This window comes from Emys orbicularis, chromosome 19 (assembly GCF_028017835.1).
Source record: "Emys orbicularis isolate rEmyOrb1 chromosome 19, rEmyOrb1.hap1, whole genome shotgun sequence".
NCBI classification, from domain to species: Eukaryota; Metazoa; Chordata; order Testudines; family Emydidae; genus Emys; species Emys orbicularis.
The window spans coordinates 21318182-21341313 of record NC_088701.1 but is presented as its reverse complement, the minus strand read 5'-3'; the positions used below and the strand labels follow the sequence as shown (position 1 = coordinate 21341313).

Sequence of the window (23132 nt, the reverse complement as noted above, 5' to 3'; positions counted from 1 at the left end):
AGGCACATGGGGGAAAGGAAGCGGGCAGGTTTCCCATTGTGGGGGGAGGGGGAGGAGCTGGGATGCCATGATGGGCACATGGGGTGGCATGTGATGGTGGCGGCAAGGATTTCTGGGAGCAGGGTCTGGCTGGGCTGGAGAGAGGCCCTTGGCAGTGGGGACGAAGGGGCGGGCGGGCATGCGAGAGGCAGAAGCGCTGCCCTTGGCTAGAGGTACACGGCGCCCAACCAATCGCAAATTGTGGGTGGAGAAAAATCCCGTGGCAAGCCACGGTCAATACCACTAAATGGTGAGGGGGCCAAGGGTGATACCACCGCCTCCAGGTTTGGTTGGAGCCCTGCCACGGATCAGTCCACTGCATGGTGAGGGGGCCACGGGCAATACCATCACAGGCTGAGCTGGAGCCCTGCCACAGATCATACCACTATGGGTGAGCAGGCCACGGATCATACCACTGCATGGTGAGGGGGCTATGGCCGATACCACTGCCAGCTAAGCTGGAGTGCTGCCTCGGATCAGACCACTGCAGGGTTAGGGGGCTACAGGCTGAGCTGGAGCCCTGCCACGGATCATACCACTGCACGGCAAGCAGGAGCTCGGCAATAGATTGTACCACTGTTGGGTGATGGGGCCAAGGATCGTACCACTTTGGGGTGAGCAGGAACCCCGCAGCAGATGGCACCACTTCACAGCCTCACTTGTGGCTGTGAAATGCCCGTGGCAGCCCCCTCCCCCCCCCACATGGTGCACTGGAGCAGGGGGTCTCATCACTGTCCTCATGGGAGAAGCAAGGGGCTAATTGGGCTTTGGGGTGAATAAACCCTGCTTTGGTTTTTTTTAAAGAAAAGAGCAATGGCCCGGTTTTAGCTTCCCTGCTCCGGGGTCCTGTGGCTGGGTCCGGGCTCTGGCTATGTAGCAGCGCCCAGGGCTGAGCGGGTGCTGACCGCGGTGCCCACAGGGCCCAGCTACGCCCAGCCCCAATGGGTGGGTTGAGCCCAGCCTGGGGGCACCTGCACTCGCCAGTCAGGGGTGACTCCTCGGCGTGGCAGTGTGGTGGGGCACCTGCCCCACCCCCATGTGAGAGGGGGCTAGAGTAGGCCAGAGAGGCTGCGCAGGCCGACAGCCAATCAAGAAAGGGCTCACTGAGGGCCAATCAGGGCTCAGCTTGGCCCTATATAAAGGCTGCCCAGAAGCACAGCAAGCAGTCGGTCCCAGGCCTTTGACAGGGGAAGGTCAGTCTCCAGAGCTGGGAGGTTAGCACCTGGACAGCGCAGTGCTGGCCAGGCTTGGGGAGCAGAGGGGAGCTCTAGCCCGTAGCCTGCCAGGCTGCAGGCCCTGAAGGGAAGGGCCTAGCGGGTGCAAGGGGCCGTAGGGGAAGCGGACAGATGAGGGGAGAGGAGGAGGACAGCGAGGCTGCCGCCAGAGGGTCTCTGGGCTGGGACCCAGAGTAGAGGGCGGGCCTGGGTCGTCCCCCCCCCCCCCCCTTGCAGTACACCCAGCCATCGGCCGTAGGGAGCAGCCATCATAGACAACGCCAGATCCCTGATAAGGGATTAGACTTTGGGGTGTGTGGTTGGACATGGTGGCTGGGGCGTAGAGAGACTGCTGATCACCCCCCCCCCCGGAAGGGGGTGTGGATAGACTAAGGGCACAGCCGGAGGGCAGTGGTCCTGAAGAGGACACCGCGAGCTTGTTGGTGTCACTAGGCATAGCTACCAGGTAACTCGGGAGTGGAAGGCCAAAAGAGCCGATGAAGCTCTTCTGCTCTGGGCCTACCTGAACCACAGGACTCCATCTTGTGAAGTCTCACCTACTTCTGTGCTAACTGCTTACATGTTGAAGCAGAAATGTAAGAGTCAGCTTTTCCCTAGCAGACAGCTGCTGTAAACAGGCCTTGTAAGGCCAAAAGCTCAGCAGACGAATGGGAATTTTTCGAATTGTAACTGCTCGAGGTGGGAGGGGTAAGAGGGAGTAACAGAACAGAGGCTTACACAGAAACTGCTTGGAATATAAAAGGGAAAATTTTATTTGTATGTGCTGCACTGGATTTGAGACATGCTGGTCTCCTAGTGCCATTTCAGAGCTCTGAAATAAACGTGGCTTGCTTTCTCCCCTCGGTGTCTTTATTGGTGCCAAGCACACCGGGTGACGAACCCTGTTTGCCATCTCAAGGCCCGATCTGGGCAGGCAACAAGCTGGAGAGTGACACGGGCTCAGACGCCAACCAAGGGCGAGACAATGGGCGGGACACCACCAGGAGAGGGCGCTCCACTGGACTGAGCTAATTCCCGGAGACAACCAGCCAGAGGCAAGTCCCAAACCTGTCACAGGCAGGGTCAGAGCAGGCGGCTGCTGGCATCTTGGTGGGGGTGGGGCTGCATACAGGGCAGGGGGACTTGGCTGGTGGGGTGAGGGCAGGGCCCCTGAGGCTGATCAGCGCCAGGCGGGACAGGTTCCCTGCACCCACTTTGTGGCTGGGGTCAGAATCCAGATGTGACAAACTGGGACTGTTCTTACTGTGGTCTTTGAATGCTGACAGGGGAGTGTGGCTAGGATGGTCTGCATTGGGGGATGGGAGACTGGCCATGAGGGAGGATACCTGAGCATGGAACATGAGAACCCGGGAAGGGGTTAGAGGCCAGGTGACACCTTTGCCCGGGAAACTGAACAAAGGGTGGGGGGAGAGTTCAGAGCTGGCTGGTGACATGGCTGGGAGGCAGACGGGGCTCTGACCTCCCAGATGGACCTAACTGAGGGGGTCCTGTTGTCTGTACCTGCAAGACCTGTCTTGGACTGTGTTCCTGTCGTCTAAATAAACCTTCTGCTTTACTGGCTGGCTGAAAGTCATAGTGAATCACAGGAAGCCGGGGGTGCAGGGCCTTGTGTCCCCCCACTCTCGGTGACACCAGGCTGTGGCTCTGGGTGCTTGCTCTGGCTCCCCCCCACCGGGCTGAGGTGTTTGCACAGCAGGGCCTGAGCTGGACGGCCAGGGGCCTGGTGCTGGATCCCAGCCTGAGCAGGGCCGCCTTCGCGCCAGAGATGTGGCGACATTAACCCCTTGCCTCCCAGAGTTGAGTCCACCTGCGCTTTGCAATGCGGGGATGACGTCCTGGCCCAAATGCAGCTGGCTCTGTGTGACATTGCAGGTCTCTTGTAAGGCATCATTACAAAGCTTCTGTCACAGACTCACAGGATGTGCCCACTCTTCGGTCCGTGGGGGGAACCCCCTTCAGTGAGACAGCCCACTTGCTCTGGACCCCCGGGGCCTCCACTCCCAGAGGGAATAATGCCCCGTGTTCTCTAGACTGGAGTGACACTCAGCCAGCATAAAACAGGAGGGGTTATTGAGCGTCTGAACACAGCACAGGAAACTCTCAGGCTTGGGCCTCAGAGCTGGGCCTCAGCCCACCACATCCCAGTCTCCCCTGCATCCAGGTGGGCTCTGCCTGCTCCCTCTCTCCAGCCCCGAGCCCCCCTGCTTCCCAGCTGGGCATCTGATATCACTGGCCCCAAGCCCCGCCTCTGTCCATTGTCTTCTCTCCAGGTAAACAGGGTCGCCTGGGCCTCCTCTCCTCTCTTCTGTCCTCTGGCCCCCTCTGGCTGGAACCAGCTGGTCAGGTCACCGGGGTGCTCTCCCCGCAGCCTATTGTCCTCCCACTGGCCAGAACCAGCTGGGACTCCTGAGCTGGGCCTCCTGGTCACCAGTCGCTGGGGTCTCCATTCTCCAGGGGTCCCAAGTTCCCTCGCTGGTCCTCTGTAACAACAAACTCCCTCTCCCCTCACCTCGTTAAACCAGTAACACCCAGGGAAACTGAGTCCCACGCCCACTGCGTGCAAACCATTGGAAAACAAGAAAATCCCCCACTTTGTCACTACGTCACAGCTTAGAAGAAGAAGATATAAACTTGTATTACTGATGTAAACGTATTAAGTGGAAGCCATTAAGGGTGCTTCTATAAATGGCCCTGTTTACTTGCAAACCTTCCTGTGTATGTGTGGGTCAGCCCGGAACTGTGGGGTCTCAGGACATGTGACCAGGTCACATGATACTAAAATCCATCATAAATCTGGTACTTTACCATTTAGAAGGAAGGGTGGGGACCGAGAGATTCCCGCCTTGTGCCAAAACTATAAAAGGGGGTGGAGCAGAGCAAAGGCGGCCAGTCCTGAGAAAATCCCTGCTTACCACCTGAGATATCTGCTGGAACTAACAAGGACTGTACCAGGGGAAAGGGTTGGGCCCAGATGAGGAGGGAGTCTAGTCTGTGAAAGAAGCTTATTGGAACATCTCTAAGCGTGAGATATTACCTATAATCAGTTTCTTAATGTATTAGGCTTAGACTTGCGTGTTTTTGCTTTATTTTGCTTGGTGACTTACTTTGTTCTGTCTGTTATTACTTGAAACCACTTAAATCCTACTTTTTATACTTAATAAAATCACTTTTGTTTATTAATGAACCCAGAGAAAGTGACTAATACCTGGGGGAGCAAACAGCTGTGCATCTCTCTCTATCAGTGTTATAGAGGGGGGACAATTTATGAATTTACCCTGTATAAGCTTTATACAGAGTAAAACAAATTTATTTGGCGTTTGGATCCCATTGGGAACTGGGTGTCTGGGTGCCGGAGAGGTAACCTGCTGAGCTGTTTTTGGTTAAAATCTGCAGCTTTGGGGGCATGGCCCAGACCCTGAGTCTGTGTCGTGGTAGGCAGGGCCGTCCTTACCCATAAGCAAAGTATGCAGCTGCGTGGGGCACCAAATTTCCTGGTGCCCTGCGCAGCTGCGTGCTGCTCCAGCCCCTGCTCCGGCTCTTCCCCAGGGCCCCTGCCCCTGCTCTGCCCTGCCCCGCCTCTTCCCACCCTTGCTCCACCTCAGCCCTCCCCACTGCACTCCTTCCCCAAAGCCCCCACCCCTGCCAGGGCCGGCACCAGGCAACAAAGCACATGCTTGGGGCGGCACCTGGTAAGGGGCGGCCAATCTTGGGGTGGCGGGGGGCAGCGCGGCGCGGCATTCCGTGGGGGGGGGGCGCTCCGGCGGCGCTCGGCGGGGGAGCGGCGGGCTCCGGCGGTGCGGCGCTCGGCGGGGGGGGGGGGGGGGGGCTCGGGGGGGCGGCGCTTTTTTTTGCTGCTTGGGGCAGCAAAAAAGTTAGAGCTGGCCCTGACCCCTGCTCTGCCCCGCCCCCACTCCCTTGAGTTCTGCAGCATGGCCGGGCCTGCACTCATCGGCAGCGGCAAGTGCAGACCTGGCCCCAGCCATGCCATCGGTGAGAGCTGGGGGGTGGTTCCCCCAAGCCAGCCCCGCCCCCCCCACAGAGGCCTGGGGACAGTCTCCCCCCCCCCCCCCGGCCGCAGAGGCCTGGGCCCCCACCCCTGCAGGGGGGCTGCATAGGGCCCCAGAATAGCAAGGGACGGCCCTGGCGGTAGGCTAACGTGTCCAGCTCAACAAGGCAGGGTTCGGGAGTCCCAAGCTGGCAGGGAAAATGGGCTCAGAGGTAATTTCAGCCCATCAGGTGATAGTCCCGGGATATCTCTTTGACCGAACCCGTCACACAGCTGGCTCTGGGGTGGAGTGCAGCAGCTGCACAACAGGGGCGGGAGGCAAAGGGACACTAGGAGGTGAGATCTGTGCTGCCAGCCGGAGGGGAAGGGGTGGTGGTTCGGAGTTAACTGTGGCTGTGCCTGCTGCAAGGTTCAGCGGGGGAACGGCTGGGTAAGGACAGGTGCCACAGGACTCGGGGGAGGGAGCTGCTGGTACTTTGCTCAACCCTCCCCATCCCTGCAGAGATAACCACGGCCCAACCAGGACAAGCTAGCGAGGTTGCCTAGAGAGGCGCTGCTGCGGGGGGGGCTGCTCCCTCAGGCTCTGAATTTGCTCTGACCCGGTGTGTATCTGTGTGATGACGCGGGGGGGTTTATTCGTCTTGCTATGTTGCATGTGAGTCTTACTGTTCCACACTAGTACTGTACAAAGAACGAGGAGTCCTTGTGGCACCTTAGAGCAGGGGTCGGCCGAGTCTTCATTTATTCACTCTGATTTAAGGTTTCGTGTGCCAGTCATACATTTTAACGTTTTTAGAAGGTCTCTCTCTCTAAGTCTATAATATAGAACTAAACTATTGTTGTCTGTAAAGTAAATAAGGTTTTTAAAATGTTTAAGAAGCTTCATTTAAAATTAAATTAAAATGCAGAGCCCCCCGGACCGGTGGCCAGGACCCAGGCAGTGTGAGTGCCACTGAAAATCAGCTCGCGGGCCGCCTTCGGACCGCTTGCCATAGGTTGCCTATCCCTGCCTTAGGCTTTCGTGGCCTACAGCCCATTTCATCAGATGCATGCAGTGGAAAATACAGTAGGAAGTGATATATACACAGAGAACATGAAAAAATGGGGGTTGCCATACCAACTCTAATGAGACTAATCGATTAAGGTGGGCTATTATCAGCAGGAGGAAAAAAAACTTTTGTAGTGATGATCAGGATGGCCACAAGGACTCCTCGTTCTGTTTGCTGATACAGACTAACACGGCTACCACTCTGATACTAATACTGTGTGTACCTGAGTTTCCCAGCATCCTGCTGGGAATTGGGGGGGTGAGTTTGCTGAGGCCCTCTGGGCAGGTGAGACTGCTCAGCTATTTGTAGCTATGTAACCTGAGACCGAGGAGGGGAGTGCGACCAGGTGACACCTCTGGCCTGGGAAGCGAGACAAAGAGAAGGAGGAAGGACATGAAGCGGGTGTCGGAGGTCGGGTGGCTGGAGGCTGGCAGTCTGCGTGAGGGGGACTGGAAGAGGGGGAATCCAGGGCATCTGGCCCAGGATTCCCAAGATGGACTTGGCTGAAAGTCACTGATGTCCATAATAACAAGTTCTGTTCTATGCTGTGTTCCTGTCAACGAATAACCCTTCTGTTTTACTGGCTGGCTGAGAGTGACGTCTGACTGCTGAGTTGGGGGGCAGGGCCCTCTGGCTTCTCCAGGAGCCCCGCCCGGGCGCACTCGCTGTGGGAAGTGCACGGGGGGACGGGGATGCTGAATGCTCCGAGGTCAGACCCAGGAAGGTGGAAGCGTCTTGTCCTGGAGACAGTCTGCTCCGAGAGAGGAGGCTCCCCCAGAGGCCTGCCTGGCTTCATAGGGAGCAGTTCCAGATCATCGCCCGGGGGCTCCGGGACAATCTGCCAGATGCCCAGAGAGTGGAAGGCATGTGGGTGATCTCATCCTCCCCAGAGAGACGGGGGTCAAGGCAGGATTTGTGCCAGGTCTGGGGGGGAAAGGGGCAGCTAGGGTGACCAGATATACTGTCCCAATATTTAACCCTTTGTCCCGCGGCCTGATCAATGTACGCTCGGGACGCCATTTGTCCCGATATTCAGGTAAGGAGGCGAGCGGGAGGGAGGTGCTGACTCCGTGGGTGCTCCAGGGTTGGAGCACCCACGGGGCAAAATTGTAGCCAAGCTCCCCCCTCCTCGCCTCCTTCTCCCCCCAGCACGCCTTGTCTGCGCTCCTCCCCCCCTCCAGCTGTTTGGCGGCGCTTAGCGCTTTCCAGGAGGGAGGGGGAAGGAGCGGGGATGCGGCGCGCTCAGGGGAGGAGGCGGAGAAGAGGCAGGGGTGGGGACTTGGGGGATGGGGGTGGGATGGGGGCAGAGCGAGGGCAGTGCAGGGGCGGGAAGAGGCGGGGGGTGGCGAGCACTCACCTGGCAGAAGGGAAGTCGGCGCTGTAGGGGCGAGTGGCGGGCGGGGCCTGAAGAAGCGAGTGGCAGGTGGGGAGGGTGAAGAGGCGAGTGAGCGGCGGGTGGGGGACTGAGGAGGGATGAGGAAGGGTGCAGTTGGGGGGGCCCGAGCGGGGAGGGGACAGGACCTGGGGCAGAGTGGGGGCAGAGCCTGGGAGGAGCGGGGGTGGACTGTGGGTGGGGCTGACAGCACCCCAATGTGTCCTGATATTTTAGCGCTGTGATCTGGTCACCCTAGTGGCAGCGAGCACCAGCAGGGGGCTCGGCTTGGCCACGATCCCCACACGCCCAATCAATGCCGCCCCTCGCACAGCAAAGTGGCCCGGTGCCCGGGGGCAGCTCCCGCCCCACAGACTGGCCCAGAAAGGCCAGTGCCATTGTGGGGTGTATTAACAGCAGTGTCGTGTCTCAGACCCGGGCGGTAACAGACCCGCTCGCCGCAGCGCTTGGTTGGAGACCCCTGTCCGGTTCTGGGCACCCCGCAAATCGGAGAGAGGCCAGAGGAGAGCAACAAAAAACGATGCAAGGTTGAAAAAACCAGAGCCCCCTGGAAAGGTGGAAAGACCTGGGTGTGTTTAGACGGCGGAAAGGGGACCTGAGAACAGCTGCTAAGGGCTGCTGTAAAGCGGCCAGGGATCAAGTGGTCTCCGTGTCCACTGAAGCTAGGGGAAGAGGTAACGGGCTTGATCTGCAGCGTGGGGGGATTTAGGTGGGATATTAGGGAAAACTTGCTACCTCGCTGGGCAGCGACGCTCTGGAACAGGCAGCCTAGGGCGGTTTTCAAGAACAGGTTGGACAATCACCTGTCAGGGATGCTCTGATACAGGGGGCCGGACGGGACCTCTCCCCGGCCCTTCCAGCCTGACATGGGAGCCTCTGACATCTGCCCTGCCCCGCACTCCCTTCCCCTCCCCCATTGCCTGACCCCTCAGACTCCCCCACCCCCTCCCCCTCCCCATCACCCAGTCCCACTTGCTTCCTCTCCTGCTCCACCCGGCCCCCTCTTCCTTCCCCACGCCCTGTCACACCACCTCCCGCCCAGCTACTGTCTCCTCAAACAGACGCCCCTAGGGGTCCTGGGGGTTAGCGCCCCCCCCCCCGATGCGGACAGCTGCTGCCCACCGCCCTGTGCCATGTTTGTGGCACAAGGGCACCGGCTTCGGGTCCCCCTAGATGGGACCCCACCCCTCAGCACATCCAGCTGGAACCGTGTTCGCCCCCGGAGCGGAGCCACGGCAGCCCCTGGCCTTGTCCCTCTGCTCTTGGGGTCCCATGGCCTCCGGGGCAGGTGGTCAGTGCCACAGTACGTGGGAGGGACTCCAGGGTGGGGCTTGGGTGTAGTTGCCATGACGTGCGGATCTCCTGTGCGCACATTTCCAGCGCAAGGTCAGACTCTTTGCTGCTCCCCAGGGAGACGAAGCTGCCGCCTCCAGGGAGTGGTGGCTGGCCTCGGGCAAGGCAGCCTAGCCCTCGGCAAGAATGAGAGCAGGAGCCAGAGCTGCAGCCCAAGCAGGAGGAGCCGGTCCCTTTCGCTGAGGTGTAGGGGGATAAAGGTGAGCAAATGACGAGGGTGCAGCACCCAGAGCCCAAGTCTGCCCTTTGCAGGAGGTGACGAGGACAGACACATTCAGCTGCCTTCACACTGGCCCAGGCCCCGGTGATATGGCAGCACCAGGGGTAGCCAATATTCCCCCCTTCCCACGGGGATCACAGAGCCAAGCAGCATCCAGGGACCCCAATACTCCCTGACCTAGCTCTGGGGCCGGGGAAGGGACGGTGGTTCCCTGCCGAGGGAGAGGGGAGTGAGATCAGCGGTCCCTAGACAGACGGACCCCTCTCACCTGCAGGACTACAGCCCGGCAGAGGGTGCAGGTTTAATGCTGTGGATGGCCACCAGACGTGGTTGGTGGGTTCTGGGCAGGAGGCAGCGTTTATTCTAGGAACTCGGCACCTATTCCTTGCAGGGGCCGAGTCGCTCCCTGCGAGCTGTGCCCAGCTGGAGGAAGTCTCCGATGAATCTCTCCTTGCGGACGCCTGATCAGGTGGGTGACTCAGAGATCCAGCCCGCTCTCAGCTGAGGTCGGGGTGTTGTGAGATTGTTGCAGGAGGTCTGTGCGTGCTGCTACAGGGGATGCATCGTCCCGGTGGATCAGTGCCAAGACAAAAGGTGGCAGGTGATAGAGACAAAGAGGGGCCGGGGCGGAGCGGGGACTGGGTGCTCAGATGAGATGTGGGAGGAGAGCGGGGCTGAGTGCAGGAGCAGCTGTTGGGGACTCAGGATCCAGGCAGCATCTTGACCCAGCATGTGTCCCAGGTGCCCACCCTCCGAGAAGTGGACAAAACACAGGGTCCCGGATCGAGGGGAGTTTCTATGTTTTGTTAGGTTCCGATTTGGACCCAGACCAATTTAAGTGGAATGGTGTTCCCTTGGGGACCTGGCAGCCTGAAACTGACGTGATCCTTGTCAGTTTCACATCTGCAATCCCAGAGCCCCCCAGGCACACTGCCTGAGCACCCCGGCGTTTCCAGACACTGGGCCGGCTTGCTGCTCAGGCTCAGGACTTGGGCAGGCCGGGGAAGCCAGCTGGCCGGGAGCAATGAACCCAGAAGCCCTGGCTTGGACTGGGGTTCTCTCGGGGCTCCAGCTCTGCGGCAGGGAGCCTGAAAGCCCCGGATGCAATCACAGACCCTGGAAGACCGGGGACCCCCACAGCCCTTCCAGAAACCAGGCAGGTGCCATCAAAGCCCTGCCTGTGACTGGCTGAAAATTCAAGGAACGCAAGGTGGTTCTGCAAAACATTTCGGTTTTGCCGAATCGGCAAAAATTCCTGCCTAGCTCCAAACCTACCTGTTCTGTTGCCCCCCCAATTCGCCGCTGGCCCCCAGCAGCCCACTTCTCCATGAACCAGGCGGATACCAACCCATAGGAACAAAGCAATGGTCAGACTGGCTCAGAACTGAGGTCCATTGAACCCAGGGGCCTGTCTGACAGTGCCTGGCACCAGACACTTCTGAGGAATTTGCAAGAACCCCCCCAGTCAGCAGATATAGGATAAACCAGCCCCCGCCCCAAATTCTGTCTCTCGCTGGTGTCTAATAGAGATTAAAGCAGGTGGGTTCATGTCCCTTCCAGCATCTGCCAGCATTAACTAGCCTAACACTTGTTACCCATTGCAATGTCCAGTCCTGCTTTGAATGCTTGGCCTCAGACAGTCATGTGGCAAGGAGTTCCACAGTCCAACCACATGTTGTCTGCAATAAGTATTTCCTTGGCTGTGCAGAGAGCTTTGTGGGGGCAGGAGCCGGCTCTGCGTGTGCCCCTTGCTCGCTGCCAGCCCTAGCGGGGACTCCTGCGTCGTGGGCAGGCTGCTTATTCTGGGTCACCTCATACAGATCGGACGTGCCGCCTCACCATGAAGCTCCTCCCCAAGACACAAGAGCTGCAGCTTTGCCTAGGCATGGCCGTGGGGCTTGCCGTAGGATTTACCTTCATCTACGCCTTCAGGACAGAGCAGAGCACGTCAGCGCTGGTGCAGAGAACCCGCTACTCTCATCCCCGCCCAGGTGAGGGATGGACACGGTCTTTCTAATGCCATAGCTGACCCCTCCCCCCAGACCTGGGTCAGGGAAATCCCCCTCCCAGGGTTGTCCCGGCAGATTTCACTGGTCCTGGGGAATGTACAGAGGCAGTGCGGCCCAGTGGGTAGAGCACTGGTCTGGGAGTCAGTAGTTTTATCGGCGTGTCTGCCACTGGCCTGACGGGTGACCTGGGGCAAATGCCTGCCTCTCGCTGAGCCTCGGTTCCTCCATCTGCAAAATGGGGCTAAGGCCGGTGCCCTCAGTGACCAGGGGCTTTGAGATCAGCGGCCAGGCAGAGCTCCATAAGAGCTAGGCAGCGTTACTAGCGTGCAAAGGGACAGGAGCCAGGCACCGGTGCAAGGCGAGGAATCTCTGCAACCTCTGCGTTCAGCGCTCGGGTCCCAGCGCGGCTGCCAGTCTCCCAGGGGTGCGTGCAAGGAGTGAAAGCCCTTGGAATGGGCACCAGGGAGTGAACCAGGCCTGTCCGCAGCAAAGGAGCCAGGCTCTGTAGCCGGGACTGTCCCACTCACCTCCATCACAGAGGAGGTTGTAATGCAGCCGGCCTGGCCGAAGGGCCATTACGTGGGAGTGGGGGGATGGAAATGGCCGAGTTCCTGTGCTGGGAAATAAATAGGGCCCTACCAAATTCACAGCCATGAAAACTGCACCACAAACCGTGAAATCTGTTCTGTGCTTTTACCCTGCACTATACAGATTTCACAGGGGAGACCAGTGGTTCTCAAACTGGGGATCCTGACCCAAAAGGGGGTCACAAGATTATCGTAGGGATTCGCGGTATGGCCACCCTTACTTCTGCTCTGCCTACAGAGCCGGGTGGCTGGAGAGTGGCAGCTGCTGGCTGAGCGCCCAGCTCTGAAGGCAACAGCGCAGAAGTAAGGGTGGTAACACCATACCAGGCCACTCGCACTTCTGTGCTGTGGCTAGAGGCACCTGTGACGGGATCCCCGGGGCGCAAACCTGGGACCGCTGTGCCCCCTTAACTCTCCAGCCTGGGCTGTCTCTCTCAATGCCTTGCTAATGACAAGCAGCAAACCCCGCCAGGTGCTGTGATCACTCAGCCCCACCGCCAGCTACATTGCACAAATGCTCCCTGAGCCACTCGTGAATCACACAGAGAAAGGCACCAGCCAAATCCCCCCAGCTCCCAGCACTGTACCCCAGGAATATCCAGTCTTGCACTGCCCAAGACGAGCAGTGCAAATGTATTAATTGGTTCCCCACTTCATCAATGGAAAGTGGACGTACACCAGCCTTTGCAAACCTGAGTAGATTTACCAAACACTTCAGGCAAACTCACTGGTAAAGATAAACAGTAAAAGGAGTTTGACTACAGAAAATAGATTATAAGTGATAAGCAAAATGGTCAGAGTTAGTTACCAAAAGAAAAGATAAGCACCAAGGTAGAGGAGGAACTTCGTCACACTAGATTACGCAGGTTTTCTCACCCCACTGGATATTGCAGTTCATAGTACGCAGGTTTCACCCTTGAAACCTGGGCCAGTCTCCTCTGTATTTTTCCGCTGCATGCATCTGATGAAGCGGGTTTTAGCCCACGAAAGCTTATGCTCAAATAAATGTGTTAGTCTCTAACGTGCCACAAGGACTCCTGTTTTTGCGGATACAGACTAACACGGCTGCTCCCCTGAAACCTCTCCTCTTGGAGTCCTCAGTCGTCTGAGCGTCCTTGTTGCTTGCAGCACAGGTGGGGGAGGGAGAAAGGCCGAGCCTGGGCCCCCTGTGTTCTGTTTTATACCCTCAGGGCACGTCTTCGCTGGCAACGTTAACCCCACCCCCACGAGGGGAATAGCTCCCAGCGCTGGTGCACTGTTGACACTGGCTCTTTACAGCGCTGAAACTTGCAGCACTCGGGGGTGCTGTAAAGTGCCGGTGTAGACAAGCCCCCTAACTCCGTGTGCTTGGAGACCACACGTCCAGGCACGTCTGGGTTGGCTGCTGAGGCTCCAGGCCAGGTTGAGCAATTCCCTTAGCGTGGCCGTATGGAGGTGAGTCACTGAATTGGAGCTCCCTTGTAGGACAATGGTTGTTTGACACCCGCCCGGGCATTGGTTACTTTCCTTGCGGTTGTCGCTGGAAAGCGAATATCTGGCTGATTCCCCAACTTACTGACAACCGTACAATTGCATGTACAAGATGCATCCGAAGAAGTGGGTTGTAGCCCACGAAAGCTTATGCTCTAATAAATTCGTTAGTCTCTAAGGTGCCACAAGTACTCCTGTTCTTTTTACTTTTTCTTGACCATCTGGACATTTGTGATGGCTTTCACACCTTATCTTTTTCTGATGCAGGCATGCCTCATTCACACAAACAATCTCTTACAGAAACCTTCAAAGGTATACAGACAGCAGCATTGTATATTCAGCAGAATACATTGTAAATCAAGCCTTGCTAAATCTTATAACTAAAACAATTCACATTGGGGCTTCAGGCCCTCAACATTCCTCTAATCTTTTTAACATAGATACAATAGAGAATCCTGTCTCTTACTTCCTAATTTGTAATACATATAGGAAACCATAGTAGCTTTATAACTTATTTTAAAACAAAAGGGTGACCATAATCACTCATAAAGATTGTTCTGGTCTGTCATTCCTTTCTGCTATTCAAAAAGGGTGGCTGACAAGATGAAATCAAATTATACATTAATTCTTATAGTACATTATAAAATCCAGCTCCTACATCTGTGTGGCGGACAGCAGAACTAACACGAGCTATTATTTGCCTGCTTCCTCCTAGCACAGGGCATTTATTCCTCAGGTGATCAGCGGCATTTCACGGCTGGTACCTTTTGGGCTCTTCTGTTTTTTTACAGGATATTTGGGCTGAGGGTTAGAGGAATGGTTTTGGGGAGGTCAGTGCCCAGCCACTCTCCTTTTTGCTAGAGATAAAACGGGATCCTCCCTCCCCACCGGGTTTAAACCCCTCTTTTGGTGGTTTGCTTTCAATAGACACCTGGGTCCGTTCAAAGGCACCAGCGAGAGATGCCGCCTCCGCCACAGACTTTACATCTTTGTCCCATAGACTCTGCTTTCCATCAGCCTTACACAGGCCTAGGAAATGCTCTTGAGGAACCAGAGCAAACATCCCCTCAAAGCTTGTAACACCTCTACCCCTCGCCCACTTGCCCATCAAATCTTTCATTTTGTTCTCATATTTCCCATTACTCAGACCAATATCCCTCTTAAGATTCCTAAATTTAACTCTCTATATGTCACAACTAGAAAGGGAAGGGTAACAACCCTCCTGTATACAATACTATAAAATCCCTCCTGGCCAGAGGCACCAAAATCCTTTTACCTATAAAGGGTTTAGAAGCTCAGGTAACCTGGCTGACACCTGACTCAAAGGACCAATAAGGGGACAAGATACTTTCAAATCTTGGGGGGGGGGGGAAGGCTTTTGTTTGTGTGCTCTTTGTTTTTGGTGATGGTCGCTCTTAGGACTAAGAGGGACTGGACATCAATCCATGCTCTCCAAATCTTTCTGCACAAGTCTCTCATATTTCAAACTTGTAAGTAACAGCCAGGCAAGGCGTATTAGTTTTATCTTTGTTTTCTCAACTTGTAAATGTTCCTTTTTCTAGAGGGTTTACCTCTGTTTGCTGTAACTTTGAACCTAAGGCTAGAGGGGGTTCCTCTGGGCTCTTTGAATCTGATTATCCTGTAAAGTTATTTTCCGTCCTGATTTTGCAGAGATGATTTTTACCTTTTCTTTTAATAAAATTCTTCTTTTAAGAACCTAATTGATTTTTTCATTGTTTTAAGATCCAAGGGTTTGGATCTGTGTTCACCAGGACTAATTGGTGAGGGGATATTCTCAAACCTTCCCAGGAAAAGGGGTGTAGGGGCCTGGGGGAAATTCTTCTCAAGCCTGCCCAGGAAAGGGGGTTTAGGGATGTGACGGTGCTGCCCGTGGGAGCCAGCTGAGGTCACTCAATCAGGGTGAACTGCAAACAGAACGGGGCAGACAAACCCCAAACACTGGTGGATATTCCAATACTTAGATTTACCAACCAGCACAAAGCAGCTTCTATAGTATCTCACTGGTTACTCAGAAGTCCAAACAACGCAGTTCCCTTAAAGTGCCCAGCCTCAGGCCTCCAGCCAGACACACCTGTCAGATATGATGAGGATTACTGAAAATCTGATCTCATTCATATAAAAGAAAAGATTCTTCCAATCCCAAAGGATCAGACACATACCCAGGTCCAATTATAACTTAGATCTTACCGAAAATACACGCTAATAGCCAATTCTTATTAACTAAGCTAAAATTTATTAAACAAGAAAAGAGAGAGAGTGTTGGTTAAAAGATCAATATACAGACAGACTTGAATTCAATTCTTGAGGTTCAGATACATAGCAGAGGTGAGCTTGTAGTTCCCAAAAGTCCTTTTAGAAATAGTCCATAGGTTATAGTCCAATGTCCATATTCAGGGTGACTCCAGTCAATGACTGGGGATCTCAATCCTTGTGGCTTAAGGTTTCCCCCTCTTGAAACCCAAAGCAGATCTGAGATGCAGCAGGATCGTGTCCCAGGGTTCTTATACATTTCTAGCAGCCTTTCGGCCTGAGAAAACAATAGGCTTAATTCTCCTTCCAAACATCCTGGCAATTAGCACAGGGTAATTTATCCATTAAACAGTTCAGATCCAGGTTACCACAACCTTCAAAGAGATATATAAACAATAATACTATTTCACTCAAGTATCATCATAAATGTTAATATTCCTTTTTCGATCTTTGAATTTAAAACTATAGCAATAGACAAGACTTGTTTGCTTACATCACAAGCCCTGAGCAAACATCTACCCTTTTACCTCTAACAATGCAGACTTGCATTTCAAAGCTCTATTCATTTACATATTTTCCTAACCAGTTTCTACAGTTCACCCATGGGTCAGGTCAGTCTGAGTTAATTAATTCTTTCTGGCCCTGTCACCTTTCAATGAAATACTATTTTACACTCGTAACGTCACAAGGGACTTGGGAGATATTTGGGGAAAGGCAGAGTTCCAAGTGGCTCTCCATAAATATTTGGTTAAAACGCTTGGTGGTGGCAGCGTATTTTTAACCTAAGCTGGTAAAAGTAAGCTTAGAGGGTCTTTCATGCGGGTCCCCACATCTGTACCCTAAAGTTCAGAGTGGGGAGGGAACCTTGACACTATATTTCAGGGGGAATCGGAAACCTTTGCAAAACAGTGTTTTTGAATTTACAATAGTCTAAAGCAGGGGTCGGCAACCTTTCAGAAGTGGTGTGCCGAGACTTTATTTATTCACTCTAATTTAAGGTTTCGCGTGCCAGTCATACATTTAAATGTTTTTAGAAGGTCTCTTTCTATAAGTCTATAATATAGAACTAAACTATTGTTGTATGTAAAGTACATAAGGTTTTTTAAATGTTTAAGAAGCTTCATTTAAAATTAAATTAAAATGCAGAGCCCCCCGGACCAGTGGCCAGGACCCGGGCAGTGTGAGTGCCACTGAAAATCAGCTCGCGGGCTGCCTTTGGCACACGTGCCATAGTTTGCCTACCCCTGGTCTAAAGCATCTTCAATAGGCATTTCACTGAATACATTCAGAGCTTCACCAGTTAATTTTGCAGTCAGGGTAGGAACTCTCTTATCATCAGGGATTTCATGCACTGCTCACGGCCTTTCGACGGTGGTCAGATATTCAGCCAGATCGTCTGCCTCACTGTATGCAGGACACAAGTGGTCCCAATTGTGGATTTTTGGAGGGATGGGAATCGCTGGGGTCGGTGAGTTCCGGTTCTGCTTCTCTAGCAGATTCAGTTGGTGTTTTCACTCTCTTTCTCTTTCCTTCTCCTTTATCTGCAGTTCTTTCAGGTCAATCATAGAATCATAGAATATCAGGGTTGGAAGGGACCTCAGGAGGTCATCTAGTCCAACCCCCTGCTCAAAGCAGGACCAATCCCCAACTAAATCAGTTGCAATAGTCTCTGGTGCTCTCTCTCTCTCTTTTTCTGCGACCTGCAGTCTAAAAAGCTCCAACTGCGCAGTCACTTCACCGCTTTCACTCGTTTCCGGCTTTTCTGTCCCTACTTCCCTTTCCCGAAATAAGCAAACAGAAAATAACAAACCGGTAGCCACCTCCTGACTGTCCTTAGCCACCACACTTAAAGCCTCCTGTACAATCTTTACACCAGTGTATGAAATGCAAATCTTGCTCAGTACAACAAGCTGTGTATTTCACCCCGCTCACTGCGCCACTGTGATGGGATCCCCGGGGTGCACCACTGTGCCCCCTTCTCTCTCCTGGGGTGTAGAGTATCCGAGCGGCGCTGCCTTTGGAGCTGGACTCCTGGCCAGCAGCCGCCGCTCTCCGGCCGCCCAGCTCTGAAGGCAGCGCCGCCGCCAGCAGCAGTGCAGAAGTAAGGGTGGCAATACTGCAACCCCTCTACAATAATCCCCACCCCCACACATACACACACAACCCATTTTGGGGTCAGGACCCCCACAGTTACAATACAGTGACATTTCAGATTTAAATAGCTGAAATCATGAAATTTACAATTTAAAAAATCCTATGACTGTGAAATTGACCAAAATGGACTGTGAATTTGGTAGGGCCCTAGAAATAAGGCGTTGCCCTTCTGTTCCCAGTGGAGGACAATTCGACTGCGGCCGAGCTGTACAGCAAGGTGCGGATCCTGTGCTGGGTCATGACGGGCCCCAGCAACCTGGAGACCAAGGCCCGGCACGTCCAGGCCACGTGGGCGCGGCACTGCAATGTGGTGCTGTTCATGAGCTCGGTGCAGGACGACGGCTTCCCCGCCGTGGGGCTGGATGTCAAAGAAGGCCGGGACCAGCTGTACTGGAAAACCATCCGGGCCTTCCAGTACGTCCACCAGCACCACCTGGAGCAGGCAGACTGGTTCCTCAAGGCGGACGACGACACCTTCGTGGTGCTGGACAACCTGCGCTGGCTGCTGGCCAACCACACGCCTGAGGAGCCCGTCTACTTCGGGAAGCGCTTCAAGCCCTTCGTCAAGCAGGGCTACATGAGCGGCGGGGCCGGCTACGTCCTCAGCAAGGAGGCCCTGAGGCGCTTCGTGGAGGGCTTCAGGACCCAGGTGTGCACCCACACTAGCCCGGTGGAGGACCTGGAGCTGGGCAAGTGCATGGAAAAGATGGGGGTGCAGGCGGGGGACTCCCGGGACACCGAGGGGCAGGAGACCTTCCACCCCTTCCCCCCAGAGAGGCACTTGATGGAGAATCTCCAGCTTGATCACTATTATCCCACCTACTCCTTCTACCCCATCCTGCTGGTGAGTGTCCGGGAGTCCCGGCTCAGGGCGGGAGTGGGGGGCAGCCAGAGCCGGCTCCAGGCCCCAGCCGACCAAGCACGTGCTTGAGGCGGCACCTTAGAAGGGGCGGCCAATGTTGGGGTGGCGGGGGGCGCTCGCGGAGCTTTTTTTTTTTTTTTTTTTTTTTTCCGGCGGGCGGCGCTCGAGGGTTTTGGTTTTTTGGTTTTGTTTCGGCCGGGCAGCGCTGGGGGTGTTTTGGCGGCGCGGCGCTCGAGGGGGGGGGGGGGGGTTGGGGTTTGGGCAGCCCGGCGCAGCACTCCAGGGGGGTCGGGGGTTTGGCCGGCCCAGCGCGGCGCTCCAGGGGTTTGGCCGGCCCGGTGAGGCGCTCGGGGGATGGGGGGGGGCGCTCCGGGGGTTTTGGTGGCCCGGCGCGCCGCTTGGGAGGGGGTTCGGTGGCCCGGCGCAGCACTCGGCACTCGGGGGTTTGGGCAGCGCGGCGCTCAGGGGATGAGGGGGGGGCGCTCCGGGGGTTTGGGTGGCCCGGCGAGGCGCTTGGGAGGGGGTTCGGTGGCCCGGCGCAGCACTCGGCACTCGGGGGTTTGGGCAGCGCGGTGCTCAGGGGATGAGGGGGGGCGCTCCGGGGGTTTGGGCAGCCCGGCGAGGCGCTTGGGGGGAGGGGTGGGGGTTTCAGCGGCCCGGCGCACTGCTTGGGGGGGGGGGGGGGTCGGCGGCCCGGTGCAGCGCTCGGCGCTCGGGGGTTTGGGCGGCGCGGCGCTGTGGGGGGGGGGGGTGTTACGGCAGGGCGGCGCTCTTCTTTTTTGCCTGGGGCGGCAAAAAAGTTAGAGCCGGCCCTGGGGGCAGCCGAGAGGTGGGTGGCCTGGTCAGAGGAATACTGGGCCTTGTAGCTCTTAAGACCAGACCGTCATGGTCCCATGATTCCCAGCACTGTTCTTGGCTCCGCCCACCAGCCCAGCTCCGCCCACTCACTACAGATGGTGCTGATGCTGCTGTGTGGATGCCGTGGGGCTCAGTGTCCTGCTCTGTCCTCCCACTTCCCCCCAGTGCTGGCTGGGCCACATGAGCCTGCTGCAGCCTTGGCCAACAGATCTGGGTCTGCTGGTTCAGGCGTTTAGATCAAGCGGTCCTGGGTTCGATCCCCATGACCCAGCCGGTTGGCTTCAAGGGCAGCGGGGACCCTCATGAGCCACGTGTTGAACCTCTGCTTAATCCAGGCCGGAGAAAGTCATCCAGTGGTTGAGGTGTGCACCCCTTTGCAGGCCATTGGGGGCAGGATTCTGTCTCTTACTGCGGTCCAGATCAGCTGTTTCCCCCAGTTATAAGCTCTCCGACCCCCGGGGCAGGTTTCTTTCCTAGCACAGTTGGTTGAATTCACGTAGTTGTGTTCTCTAGCAGGGCTGAGCCACCATCTCTCCATCAGGGCGTTGTCTGGGCTGCGCTCCGTGTGACGGAGCCGTTTCTAAACCGCTGATAAAGGGCTCACAAAAGCAGACCAGGCCTTTGAATAAATAGCGACGCCAATATTAGCGCCACCAACACGCTTCTCGTAACGCTGAGGAGCTTCTAACCACCTATCACCCACGGCAGCAACTTGGTTATAACATAAATGAATCCTTTATAGCCAGACCCTTAATAGGCTGTAAGAGCCAGTAGCGTGACTAATGGTCCCTCTTAGTCACCAGCTCGTTAGGGTAAAACATTTCTGCCTTGCTGGGCTTTCTCCAGACCGGGCTGTGATGTATTAAACATAAGAATGGCCACACTGGGTCAGACCAATGGCCCATCTAGCCCAGTATCCTATCTTCCGACAGTGGCCACTGTCAGGTGCCCCAGAGGGAATCATCAAGTGATCCATCCCCTGTTGCCTGTTCCCAGGCACCACATTCAGGGACGGCTCCAGGCACCAGCGCACCAAGCGCGTGCCTGGGGCGGCAAGCCGCGGGGGGCGGCCTGCTGGTCGCCGTGAGGGCGGCTGTCAAGCTGCCTTCAGTGGCATGCCTGCGGGAGGTCCGCCGGTCCCGCGGCTTCGGCGGCAATTCAGTGGCGGGTACGCCGAAGGCGCGGGATCGTGGGACCTCCCGCAGGCATGCCGCCAAAGGCTGCCTGACTGCCATGCTTGGGACGGCAAAATACATAGAGCCGCCCCTGACCACACTTGCAAGTGACGTGAGAGTGGGGGGTTGACCTGTAATCTGATGAGGTTCAACAAGGACAAGTGCAGAGTCCTGCACTTAGGAAGGAAGAATCCCATGCACCGCTACAGGTTGGGGACCGACTGGCTAACCAGCAGTTCTGCAGAAAAGGACCTGGGGATTACAGTGGACAAGAAGCTGGATAGGAGTCAGCAGTGGGCCCTTGTTGCCAAGAAGGCCAACGGCATATTGGGCTGTATTAGTAGGAGCATTGCCAGCAGATCGAGGGAAGTGATTATTCCCCTCTATTCGGCACTGGTGAGGCCACACCTGGAGTATCGTGTCCAGTTTTGGTCCCCCCACTACAGAAGGGATGTGGACAAATTGGAGAGAGTCTAGCGGAGGGCAACGAAAATGATTAGGGGGCTGGGGCACATGCCTTACGAGGAGAGGCTGAGGGAACTGGGGTTATTAGTCTGCAGAAGAGAAGAGTGAGGGGGGATTTGATAACAGCCTTCAACTACCTGAAGGGGGGTTCCAAAGAGGATGGAGCTCGGCTGTTCTCAGTAGTGGCAGATGACGGAACAAGGAGCAATGGTCTCAAGTTGCAGTGGGGGAGGTCTAGGTTGGATATTAGGAAACACTATATCACTAGGAGGGTGGTGAAGCACTGGAATGGGTTACCTAGGGAGGTGGTGGAATCTCCTCCCTTAGAGGTTTTTAAGGTCAGGCTGGGATGATTTCGTTGGGGTCGGTCCTGCTTTGAGCAGGGGGTTGGACTAGATGGTCTCTTCCAACCCTAATCTTCTATGATTCTATGTAATGTCTTCGGCCCTAAAGGGACCCCCTTTCCCCACGTGCTGTGCTGCACGGCCGGCCTCTCCCCGCACGTCTGCGCATCGGGGCACGAAGGTGGGGGTGGTGGACTTGTGACTGGCAGCGGCTTGGGGCAGGGTGGCGTCAGTTGCTGCCCTCGGGGTGTAGCCGTGGTGGGTCCAAGGCCGCCCCGCTGACTCTGGGGTGGGATGCTGTCCCCGGGCCCAGCCGGCCTGAGCTTGGTTCGGTCTCGTCCCCACAGGGTGCCAAGAGCTGCTCGGATTTATCCATCTCCTTCCACTACGTCAGCCCGGAGGAGATGTACCTGTTGGAATACTTGAGCCGACACCTGCGCCCGCACGGATACCAGCCCCGCTACCAGCCAGCTCTAACGGCCTGGAACCGCACGGCGCCCAGGGAGGGGTGACTGGCGGGGGCTCCGCGGAGGGACGCCAGCGAAGGGGGCTGAACCCCAAGGACCGGGTTACACTGGCGGCGCTTTAGAACCAGTGTGAGGTGCTCGGTGCCTGGACCCACGGTGCCAGGGGGTGTATAAAGGTGACAGAGGGGAGGGAGGAGGTATTTGGTGCTGGAGCGTGAGCTCAGAGCAGAGATATGGGTTGGGGGGGGCTCTCAGGCAGGGCACCTCAGTGGGTTTGGGGGGAGGGTGTTCTTGGGCACAACCCCTGAGGGAGTTTGGGGAACCCCCAGCTAAGGGGGGGCAGATCCTGTCTACATATAAGGTGTCCTATCATCATTACAAACCTCCCTTCTCTTTAGCTACCTCCAGGTGACACGAGGGTTTGTCCTTGGTGGGGGGGGGAGCCCACTGCACTGATCACGGGGGGCGGGCCTCTCAGCGATGGGGGATCGAGCCAGCTGGCGGACACATCCCCTGTGTATCCCCAGGACAGGCAGCGTGTATCCCGGTGGCCTTCCTTCGGGGGTGCTAGGCTGTGGGGCCCGTTCGGGCCACGGGCTCTCTGCTGACCCAGTCCCCAAGGGAGCAGGTGCTGCTAACGGGAAGGCTCCATTTCCCGTCAGCCCCCACCCTGTCCCTGCCAGTCTGCCCTTTGCTGCCTGAGCTGGCAGGCCCCCCTGCCCACTGCCCATGGGGATGCTGGGGCAGCGCCAGCGTGCGCTAACCTCGGTACCTGCGAGAATCCACTCGCTGGCCACTCTGGGATCCTGTCGGCGAATTCCCAGCTGCTCCCGCCAAGGCCATAAGCGGCCGGGGGAGGCTCAGGACCCGGTGCCTGGTTCCAGCAGGGGGCAAGGCAGCGACCCAAGCCCTGCCCCCCCCTTGGCAGCCTCAGAACCCCCCCGCCACCCTTCCGATTTTCTTTGCTCGTGCCACGCAGGTACGGGTGGCTCCTGCTGCTCGGCCCCGGAGCCCTCAGCAGCCACGGCACGAAGCTGAGTCCGCGCCTCCCCCGGCTTCGCTGGGCCACTTTCCTGTGGGCAACCAAAACGCTGCTGCAGAGAGAGCTACAGGGGTCCTGTTCCCCCCCATCTCCCCTGCCTGATGCCCCCCCCCCCCCCGCCCCAGCCCCTGCT

At 56.5% G+C, this 23132-nt stretch overlaps 1 protein-coding gene across 1 annotated transcript; it reads left to right on the top strand.

The window, feature by feature from the left end:
* The first annotated feature begins 11135 nt into the window (after nt 1-11135).
* LOC135892037 (glycoprotein-N-acetylgalactosamine 3-beta-galactosyltransferase 1-A-like) lies at nt 11136-22002 on the top strand. The gene is made up of 3 exons (XM_065419718.1): nt 11136-11286; nt 17966-18630; nt 21838-22002. Exons 1-3 carry the CDS (start codon nt 11136-11138, stop codon nt 22000-22002), a joined length of 981 nt encoding a protein of 326 aa, XP_065275790.1.
* Nucleotides 22003-23132: the final 1130 nt, after the last annotated feature.

Excerpts from the sequence above, each read along its gene's own strand:
- LOC135892037 (XM_065419718.1), top strand. The coding sequence starts at position 11,136 with ATGAAGCTCCTCCCCAAGACACAAGAGCTGCAGCTTTGCCTAGGCATG. Across the intron at positions 11,287-17,965 it reads CTACTCTCATCCCCGCCCAG|TGGAGGACAATTCGACTGCG; the intron begins GTGAGGGATGGA and ends TTCTGTTCCCAG. Across the intron at positions 18,631-21,837 it reads CCTTCTACCCCATCCTGCTG|GGTGCCAAGAGCTGCTCGGA; the intron begins GTGAGTGTCCGG and ends TCGTCCCCACAG.